Source organism: Thalassophryne amazonica, chromosome 10, assembly GCF_902500255.1.
Source record: "Thalassophryne amazonica chromosome 10, fThaAma1.1, whole genome shotgun sequence".
Classification (NCBI taxonomy): domain Eukaryota; kingdom Metazoa; phylum Chordata; class Actinopteri; order Batrachoidiformes; family Batrachoididae; genus Thalassophryne; species Thalassophryne amazonica.
The window spans coordinates 105,556,809-105,581,022 of NC_047112.1; the positions used below are offsets into that span (position 1 = coordinate 105,556,809).

Consider the following 24,214-nt stretch of genomic DNA (forward strand, 5'->3'; position numbering starts at 1 on the left):
ATTTGGGCACCCATGTAATTTTAAAGATTTGAATACATTTAGCACTAATTATTGGAACACAAAATTGGTTTGGTAAGCTCATTGACCCTTGACCTCCTTACACAGGTGAATCCAGTCATGATAAAGGGTCTTTAAGGTGGCCATTTGCAAATGTTTCCCCTCTTTGCATCTCTTCTAATGAGTGGTAACATGGGAGCTTCTAACCAACTCTCAAATGACCTGAAAACAAAGATTGTTCAACATCATGGTTAAGGGAAAGAATATAAAAAGCTATCTCAGAGATTTCAGCTGTCAGCTTCCACTGTGAGGAACATAGTGAGGAAATGGAAGACCACAGGCACATTACTATATAGTTAAGGCCCGAAGTGGCAGGCCAAGAAAAATCTCAGATAAGCTGAAGCGAAGGATGGTGAGAACAGTCATAGTCAACCCACAGACCTGCTCCAAAGACCTACAACATGATCTTGCTGCAGTGTCTCTGTGCATCATTCAACTATACAGCACACTTTGCACAAAGAGATGCTGTAATGCAGAGGAAGCCTTTTATGCGTACACGCCACAAACAGAGTCACTTGAGGTATGCTAAAGCACATTTAGATAAGCCAGCTTCATTTTGGAATAAGGTGCTGTGGACTGATAAAACTAAAACTGAGTTATTTGGACATAACAAGCGGCGGTATTCATGGCTGAAAAAGAACACAGCACTCCAAGGCTTGCAGCCTACAGTAAAATTTGGAGGTGGTTCCATCATGCTGTGTGGCCAGTGCAGGTCCTGGGAATCTTGTTAAAGTTGAGGGTCACATGGATTCCAGTCAATATCAGCAGATTCCTGAGAACAATATTCATGAATCAGTGACAAAGTTGAAATAGCGCCGGGGCTGGATCTTTCAACAAGACAACGACCCTAAACGCTGCTCAAAATTTACTAAGGCATTCATGCAGAGGAACAAGTACAACGTTCTGGAATGGCTATCTCAGTCCACAGACCTGAATATTATTGAAAATCTGTGGTGTGATTTTAAGTGGGCTGTCCATGCTCACAAACCAACAAACCTGAGATGTTTTGTAAAGACGAATGGTCCAGAATCCAGACTCCCATTGGAAGCTATAGGAAGCATTTAGAGGCTGTTATTTCTGCAAAAGGAGGCTCTACTAAATATTGATGCATTTTATCTGTTGGTGTGCCCAAATGTATGCATCTACCTAATTTATGCATCTACCTAATTTTGTTTAAAGAATTATTGCACACTTTCTGTAAATCGGATATATTTAACTGAAATTACTGATCCAGACAACCAATGATTTAGAAAGGAAAATCATGGAAATCATCAGGGGTGACCAAACTTTTACATACAACTGTATGTATAAAAAACACGGACAAGATATGCTATTTGTATAAAATTGACAAAATCCGTTGTATGTATAAATCAGTTTTTCTAAGTCCGCTGCAGAGTGGTACCTTAAAATCCTAAAGCCTGATTTATGCTTCTGCAACTCTGTAACTCTGTGGCCATGCAATGATGTTGATGTGTGCGTGACCCTTTAAACTTCTCCTTCACGTCTTTATGCAATTTACCACAGGAACAGTGTCTTTTTTTTCTGGATTCATTTCTCTCTCAAGGAGCTCCACTTCTTTATGTAATCATCAACCGCCAAACCAATGATATGCTACATACAATTTTCCTCCATGAATTGCGGGTCATTTGGCCGTCTTTTTCTGATTCTGTGTTGTAAAGTTGGTCATATTTGTGGACTTTTCTGCCAAACATATTTGATCCATGATCAAAATGTAATCACTGTGTGCATTGCAAAAACTTGTAAAATATAAAATAAAAGAGGAAGGAGTGAAAAGTTAAAAGTGACAAATCGCAGCCATTTAGCTGGTGGACATCAGGCTCCAGGGAGGGTTCACAGCCAGGCTGAGGACTGTGAACTAAAGTGGTTTGGTTCGTCACACCCAGGGATATGTGTGAAACTTAACACCACATTACAGTGCAGGCAGCAAGCAGCATTTTGTTAACCTGTTTTTCCCCACTGGCAACAACTGTTGCTGGTGTGTCACTGTCATTTTCTATAAATCTGGGCATAAACGGGTTCATAATCACCGGCCTTGAATTGCACCCTGCCTCGTTTAGGTGGCGGGTCTGAGCACAACTTGAAAAAATAAACGCCCGGGCTTTTAATCAAAGACATACGATACCCACTTTTCTCAAATTGGCAAGTGTTAGTGCTGAACTTCATTTTGTACCTGTTGTTACTGGGCTCATCGAGACTGCTCTGTCCAAGACATGGGAGGAGTTTTTAATGGAAATGCATTGCAATCAGACAGGGCATTTTGTTTGATGTGAGTGAAAATTCATTATATAAAATCTGTTATACAGTGTTTGTTTTATGGAAAACCATACAAAAGCATTGGGACTTTTGCTTTTGTCCAGTGAGTGTGAATATCCAGTTTATATGATGACTGTTTAGGTGAGTTTTACTGTACTCCCATAAACTGTATATACTGTACACTGGAAAAACATTCCATAAAGTCAACCACAGGTTTTCTGAAGAGCTCAAATTGAGTGGCTCCAAATATCATCTTGGCATTGCTTAACTCCAGGCCACCCCTTAAATGGGTAAAAAGGTGGAGCGTGGACAAGCTTGAATATGCCCCCAAAGTTACAAAACAAGGTAAAGTTAACAGGCTAATCTTGGTTCAGATGTTTTATGAATTCAGATTCTATCAGTCAGATATCGGGACATTGGTCACGTGATCTGCAGCAGGCCGTCATCGCCATTTTAAAGTAAGTAAAAAGGAAGCCAATTCTTTGTCTTCTGTAGTATTTCAATCAGTTCTAATCCGGTAAATGTGCCAAAAGGGTGCTGTGTTGCTGGCTGTACAGTCAATTAAATACAAAATTATGGCCTAAAGCTGTGCACAAAGTAACACTGTCACCCGTTTTGAAAACATTCACATTTAATCGGTAAAATGCTCTCACTCGTAAAATAAACGTAGCATACCGCAAGTTAAACTTCGTCAAAGCCATTTAAAGATATAAATCGTGATAGTGCAGTGGATAAGCAGAAAAATACTTCAGTTTGTTAAAGAATCATAAAATTTGGTACAATTGCTCATTAAGATCCACTCTTTTGAAAAGTTTGGATAGCCACACAAAATTTCAATATGGCTGCCGATTGTACCAATTTCGGTACATTTAGCTGACACTGAACCCCATGCTGAGTTTCACAGCAGTGAAGTCACCAGTGTGCCCTGGTTGTGCGCCGATATTCACTCCTTTAAATATATCACTAACACCACCATCTAAATTGTACATAGACATGAATTAATAGCCACAAAGGTATGTATTCCAATGACTTACATTGAGCATTCTCACATTTAAACTTTTATGAAAAGAGTTTTTTTTTTTTTTTGGTTTCGACTGAAATATGAGAAACGACAAAGGATTTTCATTGGAATTGGGGTTGTATTTTCCTGATAAAATCAATTTATCTTCCTCATTAACATGTTTTTTTTTTGTGGGGCAGCCACCTCTCAGACCTGGACTGGATCATTTATCTCCCACTTTACTGGTTCATAAAATAAAAATAATCATAATGTCCTCTGTTTTGTGGGACTTGACTCATTCCTTCAAATGCTGCCGGCGATGAAGGTCGTGATGTACTTGGGTGCAGGTGAATGAAGTGATTTATAGGTAAGGAGGAGGATTTTGTAGCTGATGCGTTTTTTGACTGGGAGCCAGTGGAGTTTCTTGAGGATGGGGGTGATGTGCTGCCAGTGCTTGGTGTGAGTTAGCACCCTGGCAGCTGAGTTCTGGACATACTGCAATCTCTCGTAGGCCTTGTTGAGCAGCCCAGACAGGACGCCATTACAGTAGTCCAGATGGGAGGTGATGAAGGCATGGATGAGTATTTCAGTGACTGAGTCTGCAAGTGACGTCCAGAGTGAAATGTTGCGCAAGAGGAAGAAGGCAGATTTGGTGATGCTTTTGATATGGGAACTGAATGAGAGTGTTGAGTTCAGAATGACACCCAGGTTCCGCACTTTGGATGTTGGAGAGGCAGTGCAGCCATCAGTGACCAGGGTGAGGTCTTCAACCTTCTTGAGCAGTGGTGCTGGGGCCACCACCATGAGCTCCATCGTGTTGGTGTTTTTCAGTACCTTGGTGGTCATCCAAGTTTTGATATCCTGCAGACAGTTGTTGAGCTGGTGAGAGTTGTGAGAAGGGCTTGGTGCTGATATACAATTGGGTGTCATCAGCATAACAGTGAAAACTAAGTCAATGGTTGTGGATGATCTGACCAAGGGGGAGCAAGTAGATGGTAAAGAGGAGGGGCCCAAGAACAGATCCCTGGGGGATGCCATGGTTCACTGCTGCTATGGTAGAGTTGAAGAGTGATGTATTGTTTTCGCTTAGAGAGGTAGGACTGGAACCAGGATAGTGCAGTGTCCGTAAGGCCGATGAGCTTGGAGAGATGAGAGAGGAGAAGGTAATGGGAAACGGTATTGAAGTCAGCGGAGAGATCTAGAAGGACGAGGATGAGACAAGACCATTATCTGCAGCAATCAGGAGGTCATTTGTGATTTTGATGAAGGCAGTGCTATGATGGGGTCTGAAGCTGGATTGGAGAGGTTCAAAGAGCTCATGGTGGGACATGTGGTGTTGTAGCTGGGCAGCCACTGCTCTTTCCAAGATCTTACTCAGGAATGGAAGGTTGGAGATCGGGCGGTAGTTGTTGGGGTCATCTGTTTTTTTGAGAGTTGGAATCACACCCGCCAACTTAAAGCTGGGGGGTACCACACCAGAGCTAAGTGAGGCTAAGGGTCCAAAAAACAGCATTTTTAGTTTTAGAAGTGTTTTAGAGGGACCAGCCACTGATGTCACGGTGTCGCTCTACTCTGATTGGTTGTCACCTCCACCACTCAAAACAAAAAACGGAACAAATTGAAACAGAATGTGACTTTTTAACCTCTTACAATACACCAAGGTTAGCCATCTTTGAACTTGTCCAAGGTCTGTGTTTCAATAATGTTCCCTGTGAATTTGAAGGCTCTGGGAGTAATAGGACTGGATCTACACTGAGCACAGACAGACAGATGGACGGACGCAAAGTCTTTGCAATGCCTGATGGCCATATTTGATGGCCTCAGGTTTAAAAAAAAAAAAAAAAAAAATCACTCCACAGTACAATTGTCAGAAAATGGAAAACTAGGTACAGAAACCAAAGCTCCTGTTTTGTACCTGACAACCTGACAGTTTTGGAGCCAAACACAAGTGACCATTTAAGGAACCGCAAGATTTGGCACTTCCACATTGGTTTCTTTCCTCGGCACCGGAGGTTGAAGCATTGTATCCCCCTGTGTAGTATAACTTAAGAATCAACATACTCAAAATGAATTGTGTTTACTTTGGTAAGTAGCGTTTCCTCTTATACTACTAAATACTATATATATTAAAAATACAGGCCTCAAAGAAGAAACTCAGTGCAGCAAAAGTCAAGTGTGCATATCTTTTAATATAGCACATATAAAAATAAATAAAATAAAATCACTTTCACACGAGGACATTTCCAATTCAATAAATATATCTGAGATTTAAATCAGTTAGTCATAAATACAAACAATAAGGAAGTGTCGGGAAATGTTTAGAGCAGGCACACTTCAAAAACACTGATATTAAGCAATTCAGTGAGGGAATCTTCCAAGGCACAGAGGTTGTGATGAAAGATTTCCAGATATTCCTGGATTTTCATGTTTTCAGCTGTACAGTACAAGCTGTGTCAGAATTGTATAATACAACTTTATTGCCCCTAGAGGGCGGAAGACCAGTTACAAAATCTAAGGTAATGTGTGACCAGGGATGAGTAGGTACAGGCAGAGGCATTAATAAAGCAGCAGACAGACTGTTAGACGACTTGTGAGTGGCACACATTTGACAAGCATTGACATAATCAGTTACATCCTTTAACAAACCAGGCCACCAAAATCTCTGCTGAATTACAAACCGTTTTCTTCATACCTGGGTGGCAGGAGAAGCGACTGTCATGTCCCCATCTGATTACGTTCCCCATGAGTGCAGCAGGGACGAAAAGCTTGCCGCTGGGACAACCGGGAGGAACCGGGGCATCACCTGCAGCTGACTAGACCTTTGACTCAATGCCCAGGTTAAAGCTGAAACAAAACAGGACACTGGCAGAATAGTTCCCGGATTGGTCAGTGCGTCAACTGGATCGCTTTGACGAGATAACGCATCCGGTTTTTGGAGTTCGGCCAATATGAGAGCACGAAGTTGAAACAGCTGAAAAAGATAGCCCACCTAGCCTGATTGAAACATTGAAACACTTGGCAGTTCGCAGATACTCTAGCTTTTTGTGATCTGTATAAACCAAAAAAGGTGTTTGTGCCCCCTTCAACCAGTGGCGCCACTCCTCCAAGGCCACTTTTACCACCAACAGTTCTTGGTCCCTGATACTGTAGTTTTGCTCTGCTGTGGAGAGCTTTTTGACAAATAGGCTCATGGATGCAGCCTATCGTCAGAGGGCTTACTTTGCAAGATGACCGCACCCACACCAATATCAGAAGCATCGACCTCAACCATGAACTGTCGAGCGGGGACAGGGAAGAGCAGCATGGGGGCCACAATAAAGTGTTTCTTTAGGACCCTAAAAGCCTTGTCACACCCTAGCATCAATGGTTGGAACAACAACGTGACCTCATGTAACAGGGCTGCAATTGTACTGAAGTTACGCATGAATTTTCAATAGAAATTGGCAAAGCCCAGGAATCTCTGAACCTCCTTCCGCGAGGAGGAACCATCCAGTCACGCACAGCCGCAACCTTTTCAGGGTCCATCTTTATCTCCCTCTGCTATCACAAATCCCAGAAAGAAACTGTAGGCTTGTGAAATTCACATTTTTCGGCTGTTACGAAAAGGTAATGGTGCAACAAGGTCTGAAGTACGGTGCGAACATGGCTGGTGTGGGTTTCTGGGGCGGGAGAGAAAATAAGAATGTCATCCAGGCACACAAAGACAAATTAATTTGAGGCTGAAAGGCATAACTAAATACTCTTAGTGTCCTGAAGGAGTGTTAAAAACGGTTTTCCATTTATCTCCTTGTTTAATCCTGACTAAATGATAAGCATTGTGAAGTTCGAGTTTGGTGAAAATTTTGGCTCCTTCCAATAACTCGAACGCTGAGGAGACGAGTGGCAGTGGATAACGATTCTTAACTGTAATGTGATTAAGCTCACGATAATCGATGCAAGGAAGAAGCGACTTGGCCTTGTTCTCTATGAAAAAGAACCCTGTCCCTGCGGGCGACAACGAAGGTTGAATCAAACCAGCCACCAATGATTCATGACAGTGAAAAGAGCTTTCCCCGAGGTGGGCTTACCCCAGGGAGGAGCTTGATCACACAATCATCTTCCCGGTGAGGCAGTAACAACTTAGCTTTGCTTTTACTAAATACGGGTGCTAAGTCATGGTAGCATGGTGGCACCCCCACGAGATCCCTGTTAGAATCTGGCTGAGAATGAATAGGTTTTAACAGACAGGTATCTTTACAGGCTGGTCCTCAAGAAACAATTTCACTTTTAGACCAATTGAAATTGGGACCGTGTTGTTACAACCAGGGGTGCCCAATATTGTCAGGTGAGTCATATTTTCAAATACATGAAAACTGATTGAATGAGTGGTTTTCTGACACTATCATTCTGACAGACTGAGTTCAATGAGGAATGCAACTCAATTCATGACCATCAACAGCATGCACCACCAGAGGACACGAGAGCTTAAACAGCGTAAGGTGCATTGACCTGGCAAGAGAGGACAACATCAAGTTAATATCAAAACCAAAATCAACAAAAGCTGAGATCAACTGACGAATGATCAGAGATTAATTTATCCAGAATTAAGTTTTGTGCTGGGGATGGAATAATAGAATTTTTATTCACCCAGAATTCTGATTTAGGCCGCACAGTGGCACCCCTGGCCTGACAATTGGTTATCAAGTGACCTGAGTGTTCACAGTAAAAACAGCGGGTGCGGCCCAGCTGCATGGGCTCTTTGGTGCTGCGACGTGGAGATTCAGCTCCAATGTGGCTGGAGGAGGACGAAGGACGGGATGGCGTGGCGCAGCATTGGTCGGAGCTGCTCAGTGGGGACGATGCTGTAGATGTTGGTCGATCCGAATGGCCAGGACTGCGGAGAGGTCTTTGGCTATGAGCTGGTCCTGGATGTTGTCTGACAGGCCCTGGAAGAAGATGTCTAGGAGTACCGCTGGGTCCCATTGGCTTTTAGCCACCAGAATGCGGAAGTCTGTGGCGTAGTCTGTGACTTGGCGGCCGCCCTGCTTAAGCCTCATCAGGGTACGTGCAGCTTCACGCCCCACGGACGTGGGTTCAAACACCTGTTGTAAAGCAGTGGCGAAAGCCGGAAGAGAAGCACAGGTGGCGGATTGATGACCCCATTCTGCTGTTGCCCACACTGCAGCACGACCAGTCAGGTGAATTATCATGAATGCTATCTTCGTCCTGACGGATGTAAACATTGATGACATGAGCTTGAAATGCAACTCACACTGAGTTATTAAAGTGACAAAGTGACAAAGTTTTTTATTCGGCACACAAAATATTCGAATAGAAAAAAATGAACAATTCCACAAACAAACACAGACAAAACTAGTGAGTCCGAAAGGGTGTGGGCTGAAGCAAAGCTTATTAGCGCCCACCCCTGCTAGTACAAGTCCAACAATTCTAATCAGTCATATTTACATAAATATAAATTCACTACTACATGTCGACACACAGACATACACATCAATATACTATTCACTTATAATTATATTTATATAGTACCAGATCACAAGAAAGTCGAATCAAGGCACTTTACGCCAGTAAGGACTAACCTTACCAACCCCCAGAGCAAGCACTAGGCAGCTGTGGTGAGGAAAAACTCCCTATAAGGAAGAAACCTCAAGCAGACCAGGCTCTTGGGGGTAACCCTCTGCTTGGGCTGTGCCATATATACCTATATACATACGTATATACTTTACAAACATAAATATATACATACATATACACAGTCACTTATATACATATACACCTACCCATATCTATATATCTACATACGCATATACATACCCACACATTCAAATATACAATAAGTCCCACTTATAAATTGAACATTCCATATAAATCAAATTATATTTGCTTCTTTATGATACTTAGACATGATGTCCTTTTTGAGTAGTTTCTTAAATCTTACTAAGGTACTACTCATTCTAACCTCTGTTGAACATTTGTTCCATTTCCTCACCCCAACCACAGACACACAAAAACCCTTTACATTTGTTCTTACTGGTGGTTTCATAAAAATTGCACAACCTCTTAAACTATATCTGGATTCCCTCAATCGGAACAGACTCTGAACATGTCTCGGTAAGGCTTGGTTTTTCGCTCGAAATAAAGTTTGAATTGTAATGTAATCGACCAAATCAATGAATTTTAATAAATTTAAAGACACAAATAGAGAATGAGTTGGTTCACGATATTGTTTATTGCAGATGATTCGTATGGCTCGTTTTTGCAAAAGGAATATTGGATTGGTATTTGATTTGTAAGTGTTTCCCCATGACTCAACACAATATGTCATATATGGTACCAACAGAGAATGATATAAAGTAAGTAACCCTTCTTGCGGCAGTAGGTCTTTGGCTTTATACAAAATGACTATAGTTTTTGACAATTTTGATTTCACATAATTTATATGTGGTTTCCAGCTAAGTTTATTATCAATTATAACACCTAAAAATTTATTCTCTGTTACTAACTCAATTTCCTTATTGTTTATAGTTAAATTTTTACATTTGGGTGCCTGTTTATTTCCAAATATAATACATTTAGTTTTCCCAAGGTTGAGTGACAACTTATTAGCGTCAAACCAAACCTTAAATTTTTCCAGTTCTTTCTCCACTATGTCCAGAAGCTGTTCAAGATTTTCACCGCTACAGAACACAGTTGTATCATCCGCAAAAAGGACACATCTCAGTGAACTCGACACCCAACTTATATCATTTATATAGATTATAAACAACAAAGGACCCAGCACTGAGCCCTGCGGCACCCCACATGTGACATCCCTGAGTTCAGAATTTGTATTATTGAATTGAACATACTGAAATCTGCCTTGTAAATAACTAGCTATCCATTCATATGCCAGACCTCTGATTCCATATTTCTGCAGTTTACTTAATAGTACTCCATGGTTAATTGTGTCAAACACTTTCTGTAAATAAAAAAAAACACCTATTGTGTATTGTTTATTGTCAATTGCAGTTGCTATACTTTCCACAAAGTCCATCAAAGCATGTGATGTAGTTCGAGACCTTCTGAATCCATATTGTTCTTCACAAATGATGTTATGCTTCAGTAAATAATCATTTAATCTTTTAGCAAATATTTTTTCCAAAATTTTGGAAAATTGTGGCAGGAGTGATATAGGTCTATAATTAAAAAAAATGTGTGTTTGTCACCAGTTTTAAACAGAGGAATTACTTTGGCTATTTTCATTTGAGAAGGAAATTTACCAGTACTTAGTGACATATTGCAAATATAATTGAACGGTTTTACTATACAATCAATAACTTAAATACAGCTATGTCCAAATTATTAAAATCAGTCGATTTCTTACTTTTTGAACCATGAACCAGAATAAGTATTTCCCTTTCATGAGTACCACCAATGAACATTGAAACAGATTTGTTAAACGTTGAATTATTTACCCAGAAGTTATTAGTTGATGAGTCAATTTTACTGGCAAGATTTTTACCCACATTAACGAAGTATTCATTAAAGTGTTAAGCAATAGACTCGTCGTTATCAATCGTGATGTAGTTGTTACTCTGAAAAAATGAAGGATAATCTCTAGTTACTCTATTCTTTTTTACTATTTCATTTAATATGTTCCATGTGTTTTTGATGTTATTTCTATTTTTGACAAGTAACTCATTATAATATGTTTTTTTACTGAGTCTCATGATATTGATTAACTTATTCTTATATGTTTTATACTTACTTTCAGCTTCCTTAGTTCGTAGTTTTATGAATTGTTTATATAGTACGTTTTTCTTTTTACATGCCCTCTGAAGTCCCTTAGTTATCCATGGTTTGTTGCTATATTGATTTCTATATATTTTGTCAACAAATGGACAGTGTTTATTATACAAACTGGAAAAAATGGAAATGAAAGCATCATATGACCTGTCAACATCATCAACAAAAACATCTGACCAATTCTGACTTGATAAATCCTCCCTTAAATTATCAATTGTTTCAGGTGTTACTTTTCTACTCATGAATTTGATATTGCTTCGATACATACAACAACCCTCCAATGCAAAGACTGAGAAAACTGGCAAGTGATCACTGATATCACTGACCAGTAGTCCCCCACTAAGATTACCGGATATAACGTTAGTTAAAATATTGTCAATGAGAGTTGTTGTATCCATAGTTATTCTGCTAGGATGAATGATGGTTGCAAACAGTCCTAAACAGTACAAGGTGTTTATAAATGAGGTAATTTGTGGATGATTGTGAGGGTTTAAAAAATCTATATTGAAATCTCCACAGACAAATAAATGCTTATTTCTGGTGATTTTGTTGTACATTCCTAACATAATGTCTTCAAAGGTGTCAATATTTGTCCCAGGAGCTCTGTAAATGCAACTAACAACTATGTTTTTGGAGTTTATAGATGTAATTTCTATGGTAACACATTCCATGATGTTGTCCACTGTAAATGACATGTTGTTAATGAGTTTACAGTTATAATCTGACCTTACAAACAATGCAACGCCTCCGCCCCTTCTCGTCTGCCTATTAACCAGGAACAATTCATAACCATCAAGATATACCAGATCTTTATTATCCTCATTTAACCATGTTTCTGAAATTGCAATAACTGAAAAAACGTTTTTTTTGGATGTTTTCAAACAATCATTAATAGTGGACAGATTACGAGAAAGACTTCTGCTGTTGAAATGTATAATTGAAAATCTTCATCATTGATTTTATAATTTTTGAATTGTTCTTCTGTAAAATATTTGCACTGTCTCACAATATTCTCACTGAAAAAGGTATCAGGATCATTTTCAGATTCGAAGGGGTGGTTAGCAGAGTTATTATAATTAAATGTATCTAGACAGAGCTCCTGGGCAGAAATAAACAGATCATTATCCTTAGTCATTATGTCTCTCTTGTCTCCGGGTGTAGATGATGTGGATGAGTGGGTTGCTCCAGTCTGCATCATGGTGCTGTGATGTGTTTGAGTCCTCATACCTATTGTTCATATTTGTCCAGCTCCTTGATGTTCCTTATTGCCATAACCTTTGCTTGTTCTGGTGATCCGTTCAGTTTGATGAATATTTTACAGTTTGAAGTCCATGTGTGCTGGATTTTTCCCTGTTTCTTTAAGAAGCGTGCTTTCCTGGCGATGTCGGCATTCCGTTTGGTGAGATGTTCATTGATGAATACGTTTGTCCCTTTCAGTTTTCTTCCTTGTTTTAACAGTGCTGTTTTGTGTTTTCTGTTGATGAATCTCATGATGACGGTTCATTTATCACCGTCATTTCTCCGGGGCAGAGGGTGGCACGCTTCAATGTTATTTAATTCCATTTCTATACCTTTAGATAGGAGGAAATCAGTAACCTGTTTTTCCACAGAGCTGACCTCCTGTTCACTGGGCTCCCCTCCGCTCTCATCTGTTACCGCCCGTGCGTAGGACCGTGGTTTGATGTGAAGACCTGTGATGATGACGTCGTTAATTCTGGTGTACTGCTCCAATTCAGCCACTCTATTTTCCAGCTGCACCAGATGCCGGTCTTTCTCGGCGTTCTGGAGCCGTAATGCCTTCACCTCCTCCACCAGATCCATGATTGATTTCTGTTGCTGCTTCACAACAGAAATCTCCTCTGATAGAAAGTCCAGAGATTTTTTAATATCGTCACCTTCCTCCGCTGTCAGAACCTTCTTAGGCTCCATGGTCGGCTTATGAGCAGCTTGTCGATCGCCGATGTTAACAGCCTGCGTTGTTTGTCACCGGGATGGATCTGCAGTGCGCTGGTGCCGCGCGGCCTCGGTGTTTCCGCGCTGATGGATCCGCGGTGGCTGCATGAGGCCTCGGGGAAGCGGCACTCGTGACGCGCGGCTTTAATGACGCAGCGCGCGGCCTCAGTGAATTCACCACGTTGAGCCTCGGACGTTGTTGCCGTCCAGTCGCGGGGCTAAGTTGCCAGTTGAGGTGGTATTCCCACTGTCCGGGTTGGCAAACACCGGCGTGGCAGATGGCAACTACAAACACCACCTCAGAAAACTCAGGTACAAACTTTGCAGCTCGCTCTGACGACACGCAGCTGAATCATGTCAACTGAACCATAAAGAATCTATATGAGTCAAGAAATTTTGATTAATTATTAATTTAAAAAGTTATGATTTAAAAAAAAATATTTTGACAATATATTATGTACATTGTCAGTTGGCAGACAGGCTTGATAAGCCTGAAGGTCTTATCAAGCCTGAAGGTCAAATTGCCCGACTGTTTTCCTCCAGAGGAATTTCTTCGGCCTGGGGATCATTTGGCTGTTTCTTATCTCAACTCACAAAGACAATAAACTGCTTTTCACAGGACTGAAGCATGCTCCATTAAATCCCCCCACCCCCCTCCTATCCCCCATCAACACTCCCCACTCCGGCACCTGCTCACATCACTCCTTTCCCCTTCTGCAGGGGCGGTGCAGTTTTAGCTGCAGCCCCCGTTCCTCCCCCCAAGCCGACGCCGGCGCATCTCAGGGTTGCTGTGTGGCCTTCACCCACTTGCCTCAATTCGGATAACAGACTTCTTCAAACTTAGTGCACATAAACAATGTCAAATGTGTATGTGCTGTCCTTAATTCTGATGTGAGCCATTATTACGGTAAACAAGTAATAATTGTGGACTAATTGTTGCCTGAGGTAACTGGAGTGTAAACATAATTTCTGCACTGTGAGATCAATAAAGTATATCTTTTATCTCATCTATTATGCATTCTTAACAGCATTTATTTTGCAAAAAATTAAAAATGACTACTTCTGTTGTACCAAAAGTAAAACAATTTTGTTCTTGTTTTTAAAGTTCTGTTTAATTTTCTTTCATATGCTTCAGCATTTATGATGTTTATAGCAGGAGAATATATGTGAAAACACACAGAACTGCGGGACTCACATGAATCGCATATCTGCTTAAAGCTTGGAATGTTCTCGATCAGGCAGTGTCATTACTTTTCCACGTAGTCACCTTCCGTTTAAAAACACTTGCACCAACACCAGTCCTTACCAAAAGTTCATGACCAGGTGAGGACAGGACCATAAATCAACAGGAAAATTGAAACATTATATGCCTTGCTAATTCCTCTATCAATCTCATGCTCCAAATTACCCCACTCTGAACAAGATCCTGAGATACTTAAATTCCTCCATCTGGGGCAATAACTCTCCCCTGACCCTGAGGGGGCAATCAAACCCTTTCCGATAGACCATTGTCTCAGATTTGAAGATACCGATTCTCACCTCAGTTGCCTCGCACTCAGCCTCAAACTTGCTCAGTGTTCATTGGAAGTCACTGTCTCATGAAACCAACAGAAAAACATCATGTATAAAAAGCAGAGATGCAACTCCAATGTCACCAAACTGGACACCCTCCAAGCCCTGACAGAATCCAACACCCACCAGAAACAGGTCCGATGTAATGCCGAGAATGCTAACACAGCTCCTAGCTTGGTCATACAGAGACCGGATTGTGCAATGCAGCAGTTCCAGTACTCCATACTCCTGCAATGCCCCCCCACAGGCCACCTCAAGGGACTCGTATGCCTTTTCCAAGTCCACAATACACATGTAGACTGGTTGCTCATACTCCCATGATCATTATCATATACCCACAAGGGTAAAGAGCTGGTTCACTGTTCAACAACCAGGACAGAACTTGCATTGCTCCTCCTCAATCTGAGGTTTGATTAATAGCCTAGGTCTCCTCTCTTAGTAGCCTGGCATAAGCTTTCACAGGGATGCTGAAATGTGTGATTTCTCTATAATTGGAATCCCCTCTCTGCTCCCCTTTTTTAAAGATGTGGGCCACTGCCCCACTTTGCCAATCCAGAGGCTCTTGCCCAGCTTTCCATACAGCATTGTATAAGTGTGTCAGCAATGACAGCCCAACAATATCCAGAGCCTTCAGCATCTCGAGATGAGTCTTGTCTACCAAGCAATTTTTTGGCTACCTCTGTAACTTCTGCTCGGACGATGGCACCAGAACCTCCCAAGTCTTCCATCTCTGCCTCCTCAATGCAGGGCATGTCAGTAGGGTTGAGGAGATCCTCAAAGTGTTCTTTCCATCGCCTGACAATATCTTCAGTCCAGTTTAGCAGCTGTCCACCCTTGCTGAACACAGCCTGGGTTAGGAACTGCCTCCCTTTCCTGAGTCGCCTGAAAGATTAACAGAACTGCTTTGAGGCTGACAAACTCATTCCCCATGGCCTCTCCAAACTCCTCCCAGTCCCACGTTTTTGCCTCACCCGCCGCTGGCAACCCCCTCTCTGGATCACCACCTTATCATGGTGCAGGGGGTTTGTGTGCTCATGGGAGATGTGTTCTCTGGAAGGGCCACCCTTGGCAAATTGGTGCCAGGTAAAGAGACAGCCAAGGGGCAATTCAAAAAGACCCGCTACGATTGACAAACGTAGGAATGGAGTCAGCGCGCCCAGATTAAAGAGACCGGGGCCTCCTTCTGGGGCCAGGCCTGGGGTGGAGCTTGCAAGCGAACATCTGGTGGCTGGGTCTAAAGCCCTGGGACTCGGTTGAGCTCAGGCCAAAGAAACAACATGGTGTCACCACGCACAGGGAGAGTGTAACAGCTCTGGTGCACTATTTTTTGGGCAGTGGACACATGGTGGACAAATGCGCACATGGACCATCAATTCCAGTTGAGTGTTTTTACATATTGGTCAAAAAAAATTTTTGTCTCAAACATTTAACTTTGTTGCTTAGCAAATATAATGAACATGTATTGTTTTATTCCCAGATCCCTTGTACAAATATGATAATTTGTTTTTACACTTTTCTATGCTGTGATTTTGATCACTCTTTAAAAAATAAAATAAATGGTTCTTAAAGCATCTATGAAACATTGCCAACAGGCATTGGCTGTTAACATTAAGCATCACTGATTCAAAATACATTTATTGGTGAAGTTGTGCTTAATTTATGATTACATAATTTAAGCCTACTTGAAATCACTGACTAGAAATTATGTTGGCACCCCTTTTAAGAAAAATAATCACTTGTACTGCTTGTTCTGCCACTGTTTTTGTGTGTAGAAGCAGACGGGTGTGAGTCCAACCCCTGTCTAAATGGAGGTGTGTGTCGGGGTTACAGAAGGAATATTTTGTGCCTGTGCAAAGAAGGTTTCTTTGGAGAGCGCTGTGAGATCTGTAAGTAACTTTGTACCGCCTCATTAGGCGGCTAATGCTGTAAACTAATCACTTCACAGAACATGCTGTTGTGATGTGAGCTGCTGCACTGACTCAGTAACTTTGTCACCTCCAAGTGGAGAATCCCTGTGTACTACAGCCTTGTGGAAACCGCGGCCTCTGCAGGAGTGACAGGAGAGGAAACTACAACTGTGTCTGCAGGATCGGCCACACGGGCAAAGACTGTGAGAAAGGTCAGTCGGGCTTGTGCTCTTTGTCATTTTCCTCACTCTGTCAGCTCGTCGTTTAATGCATTGATGTGATCTGCGGTTGTCACTGTTCTCAGACCTCTTGCCTCCCTCTGGGCTCCACGTGCTGCGTGTGGAGGAGAACGAAGTGGAGCTGCGCTGGGATGAGCCGCAGCCCTCGCACAGCCTGATCAGCGGGTTTGCCGTCACCTACGCTCCCCTGGGCCGCAGCAATCGCAAAACAGACTTCCTGGACAGGCAGCAGTCCACCCACATCATGCGAGGCCTCATACCCGGCCTGTTGTACAACATCTCCACCTTCTCCATCAAACGCAACACCAACAGCAACGACATCAGCCAGCCTGCCACCGCACTCATACGCACCAGTGAGCACTCTCCGATAGCCGCTGGAAAGTGCTGATGATGGAGCTGTGAGTCTGCGCGTCTGTGTTTGTGTGACTTTTCTTGTTATTTTTTTGACAGGACCACGGCAGGTTGAGCAGCTGGAGGTGGTGAACGTGTCTTCCTCTCAGGTTTGGCTGCGCTGGCTGGTTCAGGCCGCTCGCCATGCAGCTGTAAGCCGGGTTCATGTGTCTCTACTGCCTTCAGATGGGAGCAAGGCTCGAACCGTCATCCTTAACACCAGCACTACAGAGCACACCTTCAGGTCAGAACAACCGAGACACACGTCATACCTGTACACAGGGGCAACATCACTTACTTCCACCAGGTGGTGATGTTGGACAGCTGTACTTGAATTAATGCACATTTTGACCACTTTCTTGCCAAACGTCCAGATGTTGTTATTGGTTGCTGCTGTGCCTGTTTGTGTTCCACAGTTCATTACTTCCTGGTCACATGTACACGGTTGATGCGTTGACTCAAAGTGGAATCGGACCAGATGAGTTTCCATCCACCAGCCACTCAGCTGGACCCCTGCAGTTCTGGACGAGTATGTGTCACAATCGTTTAACACAGTGTAATTACATGATTATAATAACTACATGCAAAAAAAAATATGAATGCATTATGTGTCCACATAGATGCATAACAGGATCTTAAAACTGTCAAAGATATTCACCAAATCATGTACATTTTCATTTAAATATATGTGGTTTGTTTATAATTATTCACCTTTATGGCTGACGGTAATCACAAATCTATATTTTTCCACTAATACCGTCAAAGTCTCAGTCATTCACTCAGAGCAGACACGGGGCAGAGTTTGCCAAATACATGATCAGCTAATTTGGAGTTCCATGTGCTTGGTATTGTGGGTGATGTCAAAGGTCAGTGCAGACGAACAAAGCTAGCAATCAGATATTGACATCTGATTGACTGCAGTTCTTCTGCTCAACACAACAGGATTATGGTGCACTATATGTATACAGTCAGCCTCATTCATGTAAGGATTGTATACACACATTTCTTCTTCAACTTCCATGTATGTAACAAAAGCTTTTGTTTCTATATATATTGTTGTTCACCTTTTGGCTGTCACAGTGGATCCAGTAAACTGAATATGTCTTGGACATATTTTAGCAAATTTGCCAGACAGCACATAGGAGACTCAAGCCTAGATTTGATTGGTTTTCTTGCATAAAAATCCTTCACTGTGCCACTTCCATTGTGAAGCTGTATAACTGGTGATGCAACATAGTACAAAAGTTTCACTGCCCAGTGTCTCAAATCATAGCCACAGAAGCTGAGGACTCCTTCAGAGCTGTCATAGATGTCTTGGTGGCTTTCCTCACTAGTCTCCTTCTTGCACGGTCAGTTATTTTTTTCAGAACTGCCTACTTCAGACAGATTTACCACATAGTACCATATGGTTGCATTTCTTAATGATTCATGTAAATGAAGTCCAAGAACTGGCTATAAAAGTGATTATTTGTGTATCAAGTGACTCTCACTCTTGCGAGGTTTGACAAGCAGTTTTCCCCCACTTGAACAGGTAGCTTGAAGGAAAGTCCATCAGTGACCAAGACTCAGCTTTTTCTTTTCTTTCCTTTAATTTTGAAAAGTCATCAAGGCCAAGCACAAGTGAAAAACCCTTTAAATACAAACACAAATAGAAAGTTAAAGAAACTGTAACCTATGAAATCATAATAAATCAACATAACCACAAATCAGATACTTAATTTTTAAACTACTAAAAATTTAGCTTAAAAATAAGTAGAAAATACCCACATTTAAAGCATCCCAAATAAACTAAATACATCTTAAACCACTGTTCAATATTATACAATTATTTGATGAGGTGTACCTGTGATTATGTGGACCTGGTCAGGATGGGGTTCACTGAAGCCTTGGCCGAGGTGAACCCTGTCTAGCTTCCACGATTTTAGCTTCCATGTAAAATCGACCGAGTACTCCGTCAAGCATCCGTCTGTCATAAGTTTCAAAGTTGGGGACATGTCCCTTTTCAGTGACGTACTTGCGAAACAGGTTGGCTGTTGACTATGTATTTCTGCGGGTGTTCTTCGCATCTTTATTCACTTTATACATGTTTCCCTTAGGCAGTATTATTAGACGGCATTGCTTAAATTTTCATTGTTACGCAGATGATACCCAGCTTTATCTATCCATGAAGCCAGAGGACACACACCAATTAGCTAAACTGCAGGATTGTCTTACAGACATAAAGACTTGGATGACCTCTAATTTCCTGCTTTTAAACTCAGATAAAACTGAAGTTATTGTACTTGGCCCCACAAATCTTAGAAACATGGTGTCTAAGCAGATCCTTACTCTGGATGGCATTACTCTGACCGCTAGTAATACTGTGAGAAATCTTGGAGTCATTTTTGATCAGGATATGTCATTCAATGTGCATATTAAACAAATATGTAGGACTGCTTTTTTGCATTTGCAAATTAGAAAGGTCTTGTCTCACGCTGAAAAACTAATTCATGCATTTATTTCCTCTAGGCTGGACTATTGTAATTCATTATTATCAGGTTGTCCTAAAAGTTTCCTGAAAAGCCTTCAGTTAATTCAAAATGCTGCAGCTAGAGTACTGACAGGGACTGGAAGGAGAGAGCATATCTCACCCATATTGGCCTCTCTTCATTGGCTTCCTGTTAATTCTAGAATAGAATTAACAGGAAGCTGGGGCTGAGGGAGAGAACCAGGAAAAAGACATGCTGTGGAGGGGAGCAGAGATCGATCACTAATGATTAAATGCAGAGTGGTGCATACAGAGCAAAAAGAGAAAGAAACACTCAGTGCATCATGGGAACCCCCCAGCAGTCTAAGTCTATAGCAGCATAACTAAGGGATGGTTCAGGGTCACCTGATCCAGCCCTAACTATAAGCTTTAGCAAAAAGGAAAGTTTTAAGCCTAATCTTAAAAGTCCCAGTCTCCCTGATCTGAATTGGGAGCTGGTTCCACAGGAGAGGAGCCTGAAAGCTGAAGGCTCTGCCTCCCATTCTACTCTTACAAACCCTAGGAACTACAAGTAAGCCTGCAGTCTGAGAGCGAAGCGCTCTATTGGGGTGATATGGTACTATGAGGTCCCTAAGATAAGATGGGACCTGATTATTCAAAACCTTATAAGTAAGAAGAATAATTTTAAATTCTATTCTAGAATTAACAGGAAGCCAATGAAGAGAGGCCAATATGGGTTCATGTTGGATTACTGATGTCAGAGTAGCAGTGATGCACCAAAGCTGGACAAATTTCTGACGTGATTTTTCACATCAAAAATTATTGCAACACAAACTTTTTTGGGGGAGGTACACAAAGTCAGTGCAGTGACGTACCAAAATGTAAGCCCCTTTTCTGTTGTTTATAAATTAATATAATATCAAATGACAAGGATCTATTTTAGCTGTTATATAAAAATAAATAATGAATGTTTTTATATTCTTTCAATGGTACAAATATTTCGTCGAGGTGAAAGCTGGAACATTCGTCTCTTTGAATGGTATGTTGCAGCTTTCATCAAATTAAATTTTCATACAACCCCAATTCCAGTGAAGTTGGGATGTAAATAAAAACAGAATACAATGATTTGCAAATCCTCTTCAACCTATATTCAATTAAATACACCACAAAGACAAGATACTCAATGTTCAAACTGATAAACTTTATTGTTTTGTGCAAATATTTGCTCATTTTGAAATAGATGCCTGCAACACGTTTCAAAAATGCTGGGACAGTGGTATGTTTACCACTGTGTTACATCACCTTTCCTTCTAACAACACTCAATAAGCGTTTGGAAAATGAGGACACTAATTGCTGAAGCTTTGTAGGTGGAATACTTTCCCATTCTTGCTTGATGTACGACTTCAGTTGCTCAACAGTCTGGGGTCTGCCTTGTCATATTTTACGCTTCATAATGCGCCACACATTTTCAATGGGCGACGGGTCTGGACTGCAGGCAGGCCAGTCTAGTACCTGCACTCTTTTACTACAAAGCCACGCTGTTGTAACACGTGCAGAATGTGGCTTGGCATTGTCTTGCTGAAATAAGCAAGGACGTCCCTGAAAAAGACGTTGCTTGGATGGCAGCATGTGTTGCTCCAAAACCTGGATGTACCTTTCAGCATTGATGGTGCCATCACAGATGTGTAAGTTGTCCATGCCATGGGCACTAACACACCCCCATACCATCACAGATGCTGGCTTTTGAACTTTGCGCTGGTAACAGTCTGGATGGTCTTTTTCCTCTTTTGTCCGGCGAACACGACGTCCATGATTTCCAAAAACAATTTGAAATGTGGACTCATCAGACCACAGCACACTTTTCCACTTTGTGTCTGTCCATTTCAAATGAGCTTGGGCTCAGAGAAGGTGGTAACGTTTCTGGATGTTGTTGATGTATGGCTTTCACTTTGCATGATAGAGTTTTAACTTGCACTTGTAGATGTATCAACAAACTGTGTTAACTGACAATGGTTTTCTGAAGTGTTCCTGAGCCCACGCGGTAAGATCCTTTACACAATGATGTCGGTTTTTAATGCAGGTCTGCCTGAGGGATCGAAGGTAACGGGCATTCAGTGTTGGTTTTTGGCCTTGCCACTTATGTGTAGAAAGTTCTCTAGATTCTCTGAATCTTCTGATTATATTATGGACTGTAGATGATGGAACCCCTAAATTCCTTGCAATTAAATGTTGAGAAACATTGTTCTTAAACTGTTGGACAATTTTTTCATGCAGTTGTTCATAAAGTGGTGATCCTAGCCCCATCTTTACTTGTGAATAGCTGAGCCTTTTGGGGGACGTTCCCTTTATACCCAATCATGACACTCACCTGTTTCCAATTAACCTGTTCAATGTTCCAAACAGGTGTTCTTTGAGCATTCATCAACTTTCCCAGTGTTTTGTTGCCCCTGTCCCAGCTTTTTTGGAATGTGTTGCAAGCATCCATTTCAAAATGAGCAAATATTTGCACAAAAACAAAAAAGGCTATCGGTTTGAACATTAAATATCTTGTCTTAGTGGTGTATTCATTTGAATATAGGTTGAAGAGGATTTGCAAATCATTGTGTTCTTTTTTATTTACATTTCACACAACGTCCAAACTTCATTAGAAGTGGGGTGGCACCATTGAACTCAAACATTCACTATTTGTATATTAACCTTACAACTTTAGCAGCTTTTAACTTTGGTAAAGATACAGATCAGCTTTATTAATCCCAAAGGAAATTATTTTGCCAGAGTACAGAAACAGTAAACAGTTTAGGTGAGCAGACTCGCCTCCAAAAAGGCCCTAAAATGGAGATACCTTGCACAGTCTTATAACAAGACAAATTAGGTATCAAATTGTTTGCTTGGATGTCAAGTTTATGAAAATGGCTCTTATACTCTTCCTGTCCTAACAAGTCATTTTAACCCCTTGTTTGTGATATAACAAAAACATGTTATAATGCGGTTCCTTTGAAATTCCAATTAACTATATCAGTTTTCTGTGCAGATGCTTGAATAAAATCAACAAATATATGCTAAGTGAGAGGTATACAGCACATTTCAACTTCAATATTTGAAAAAAATATAACACTTTATGGGCTTGGCCTCTGTTTTTGCCCAAGAAGGGGGCGTTGGTTGCTACTGGTATAGGGATAAGCTTTGGTGCCCCCCCCCCCCCCCCTATCTTTAAAAACAAAATTTTTTTCAGTTAATTCTGATTGGTGTTGAACTCTATGGAGATAGTTAAAACCTCTTGGAAATAATTCTAGTCATTTTAACCTGTTCTGTGTGAAGGGGTCTTTATTTTGACCTTAGTCTGTTTTCATGTACATTTCAGAAAGTATCCCAGACTACATATTGTGTAATATCATCCTTGAGCTACAGGTTTTATTAGGGAAGTGAAGGTAAGCCTAATTATTGGAATTTTGATGTTATGCTTGATTTGTTTTTATGATTTCCATCTTAAATCAGTATCAGTACTAATAATAAAGCAATTTGTTTCTGAAATACACAAATTTCATTGTAGTTTTGTTCCTTCCAAGTTTTGTTCCTTCCAAGAATTTTAAACATAAAAGAACAAGACAGTCCCAATGTGAAGAATGTAACAGTAATGCTAACTACTTTCTTAATCTGAAGATTTGAGTGGAACCCTGGGAGAGGATCATTTCACTGCTTTGACCGCAGTCGCTTTCTTTGATCCAAGCTATAAGTACAGGTAACAACTCAACTGAAGGAAATCATAATACAAAATATGCACAATACAAATGCACACAATGGCATGTGGATCATGGAGGTGGACTAACAGTTACTGGGATACCACTCTAATTTTTGGATGGCCATAATCAGAATGTTCATTTGAGCCAATAATTGCTAAGGAAACCGTTGTGACTTGGGCATTGTGAGGGAATGAGATGCACCTTGTGCATGTGGCTGAAAACCAATGAACCCAAATTCAGAAACCATGTGGATATTCTTAATTTGTGATATATCAATATTCTGCAATGGGTACCTCCACCCCACCACCCAGGTGTCATGGTGGTAGATTGTCCTCTGAAATGCACATCTGACTGGCAAATTTTGCCAGTATGACACTAAATTAGCTGAATTGACAGTCTGGTTTCACTCACAGAAAATCGACCAAACAGAATGTTTCAACCGCCCTCACAGAATTTTGAAATAGCAATGTAGCTTTGGTATGTTGTGCTGAGGGGGTTAATATGAGGTCTGAGTTCATTATTCTGGTTACAACAGATTTTTTTTTAAAACTCAACACCCATCTGTACAAAAATGAACCAATATTGCTCTGATGGAAGCTCAGCCAAGTTCTGGTTGGACCAGGACCTCACCTATCTGCTGAAGCAAACCCCTCTATTTCGGCTGAAATGGTTCCCCAGACCCCTAAAAATGTCTTTGTATTGTCGATCAGAACAACAGTATAGGTCTTAAACAAAGATTGTGATTTTGGTGCAATATTTCCATAATAGATATACATATATTGAAATCAATCTTAAATTTTCTTTGTGTTTTTGGTATGTGTTTTGATGT

At 41.1% G+C, this 24,214-nt stretch overlaps 1 protein-coding gene across 1 annotated transcript in view; it reads left to right on the forward strand.

Moving 5' to 3' along the window:
- sned1 (sushi, nidogen and EGF-like domains 1) overlaps positions 1-24,214 on the forward strand; it is a 289,365-nt gene that overhangs the window by 163,469 nt on the left and 101,682 nt on the right. Inside the window, exons 21-25 of the mRNA XM_034179234.1 lie at positions 16,414-16,527; positions 16,644-16,760; positions 16,853-17,140; positions 17,238-17,421; positions 17,594-17,706. Coding sequence (XP_034035125.1) covers positions 16,414-16,527; positions 16,644-16,760; positions 16,853-17,140; positions 17,238-17,421; positions 17,594-17,706 — 816 coding nt within the window. The remainder of the gene's footprint in view (positions 1-16,413; positions 16,528-16,643; positions 16,761-16,852; positions 17,141-17,237; positions 17,422-17,593; positions 17,707-24,214) is intronic.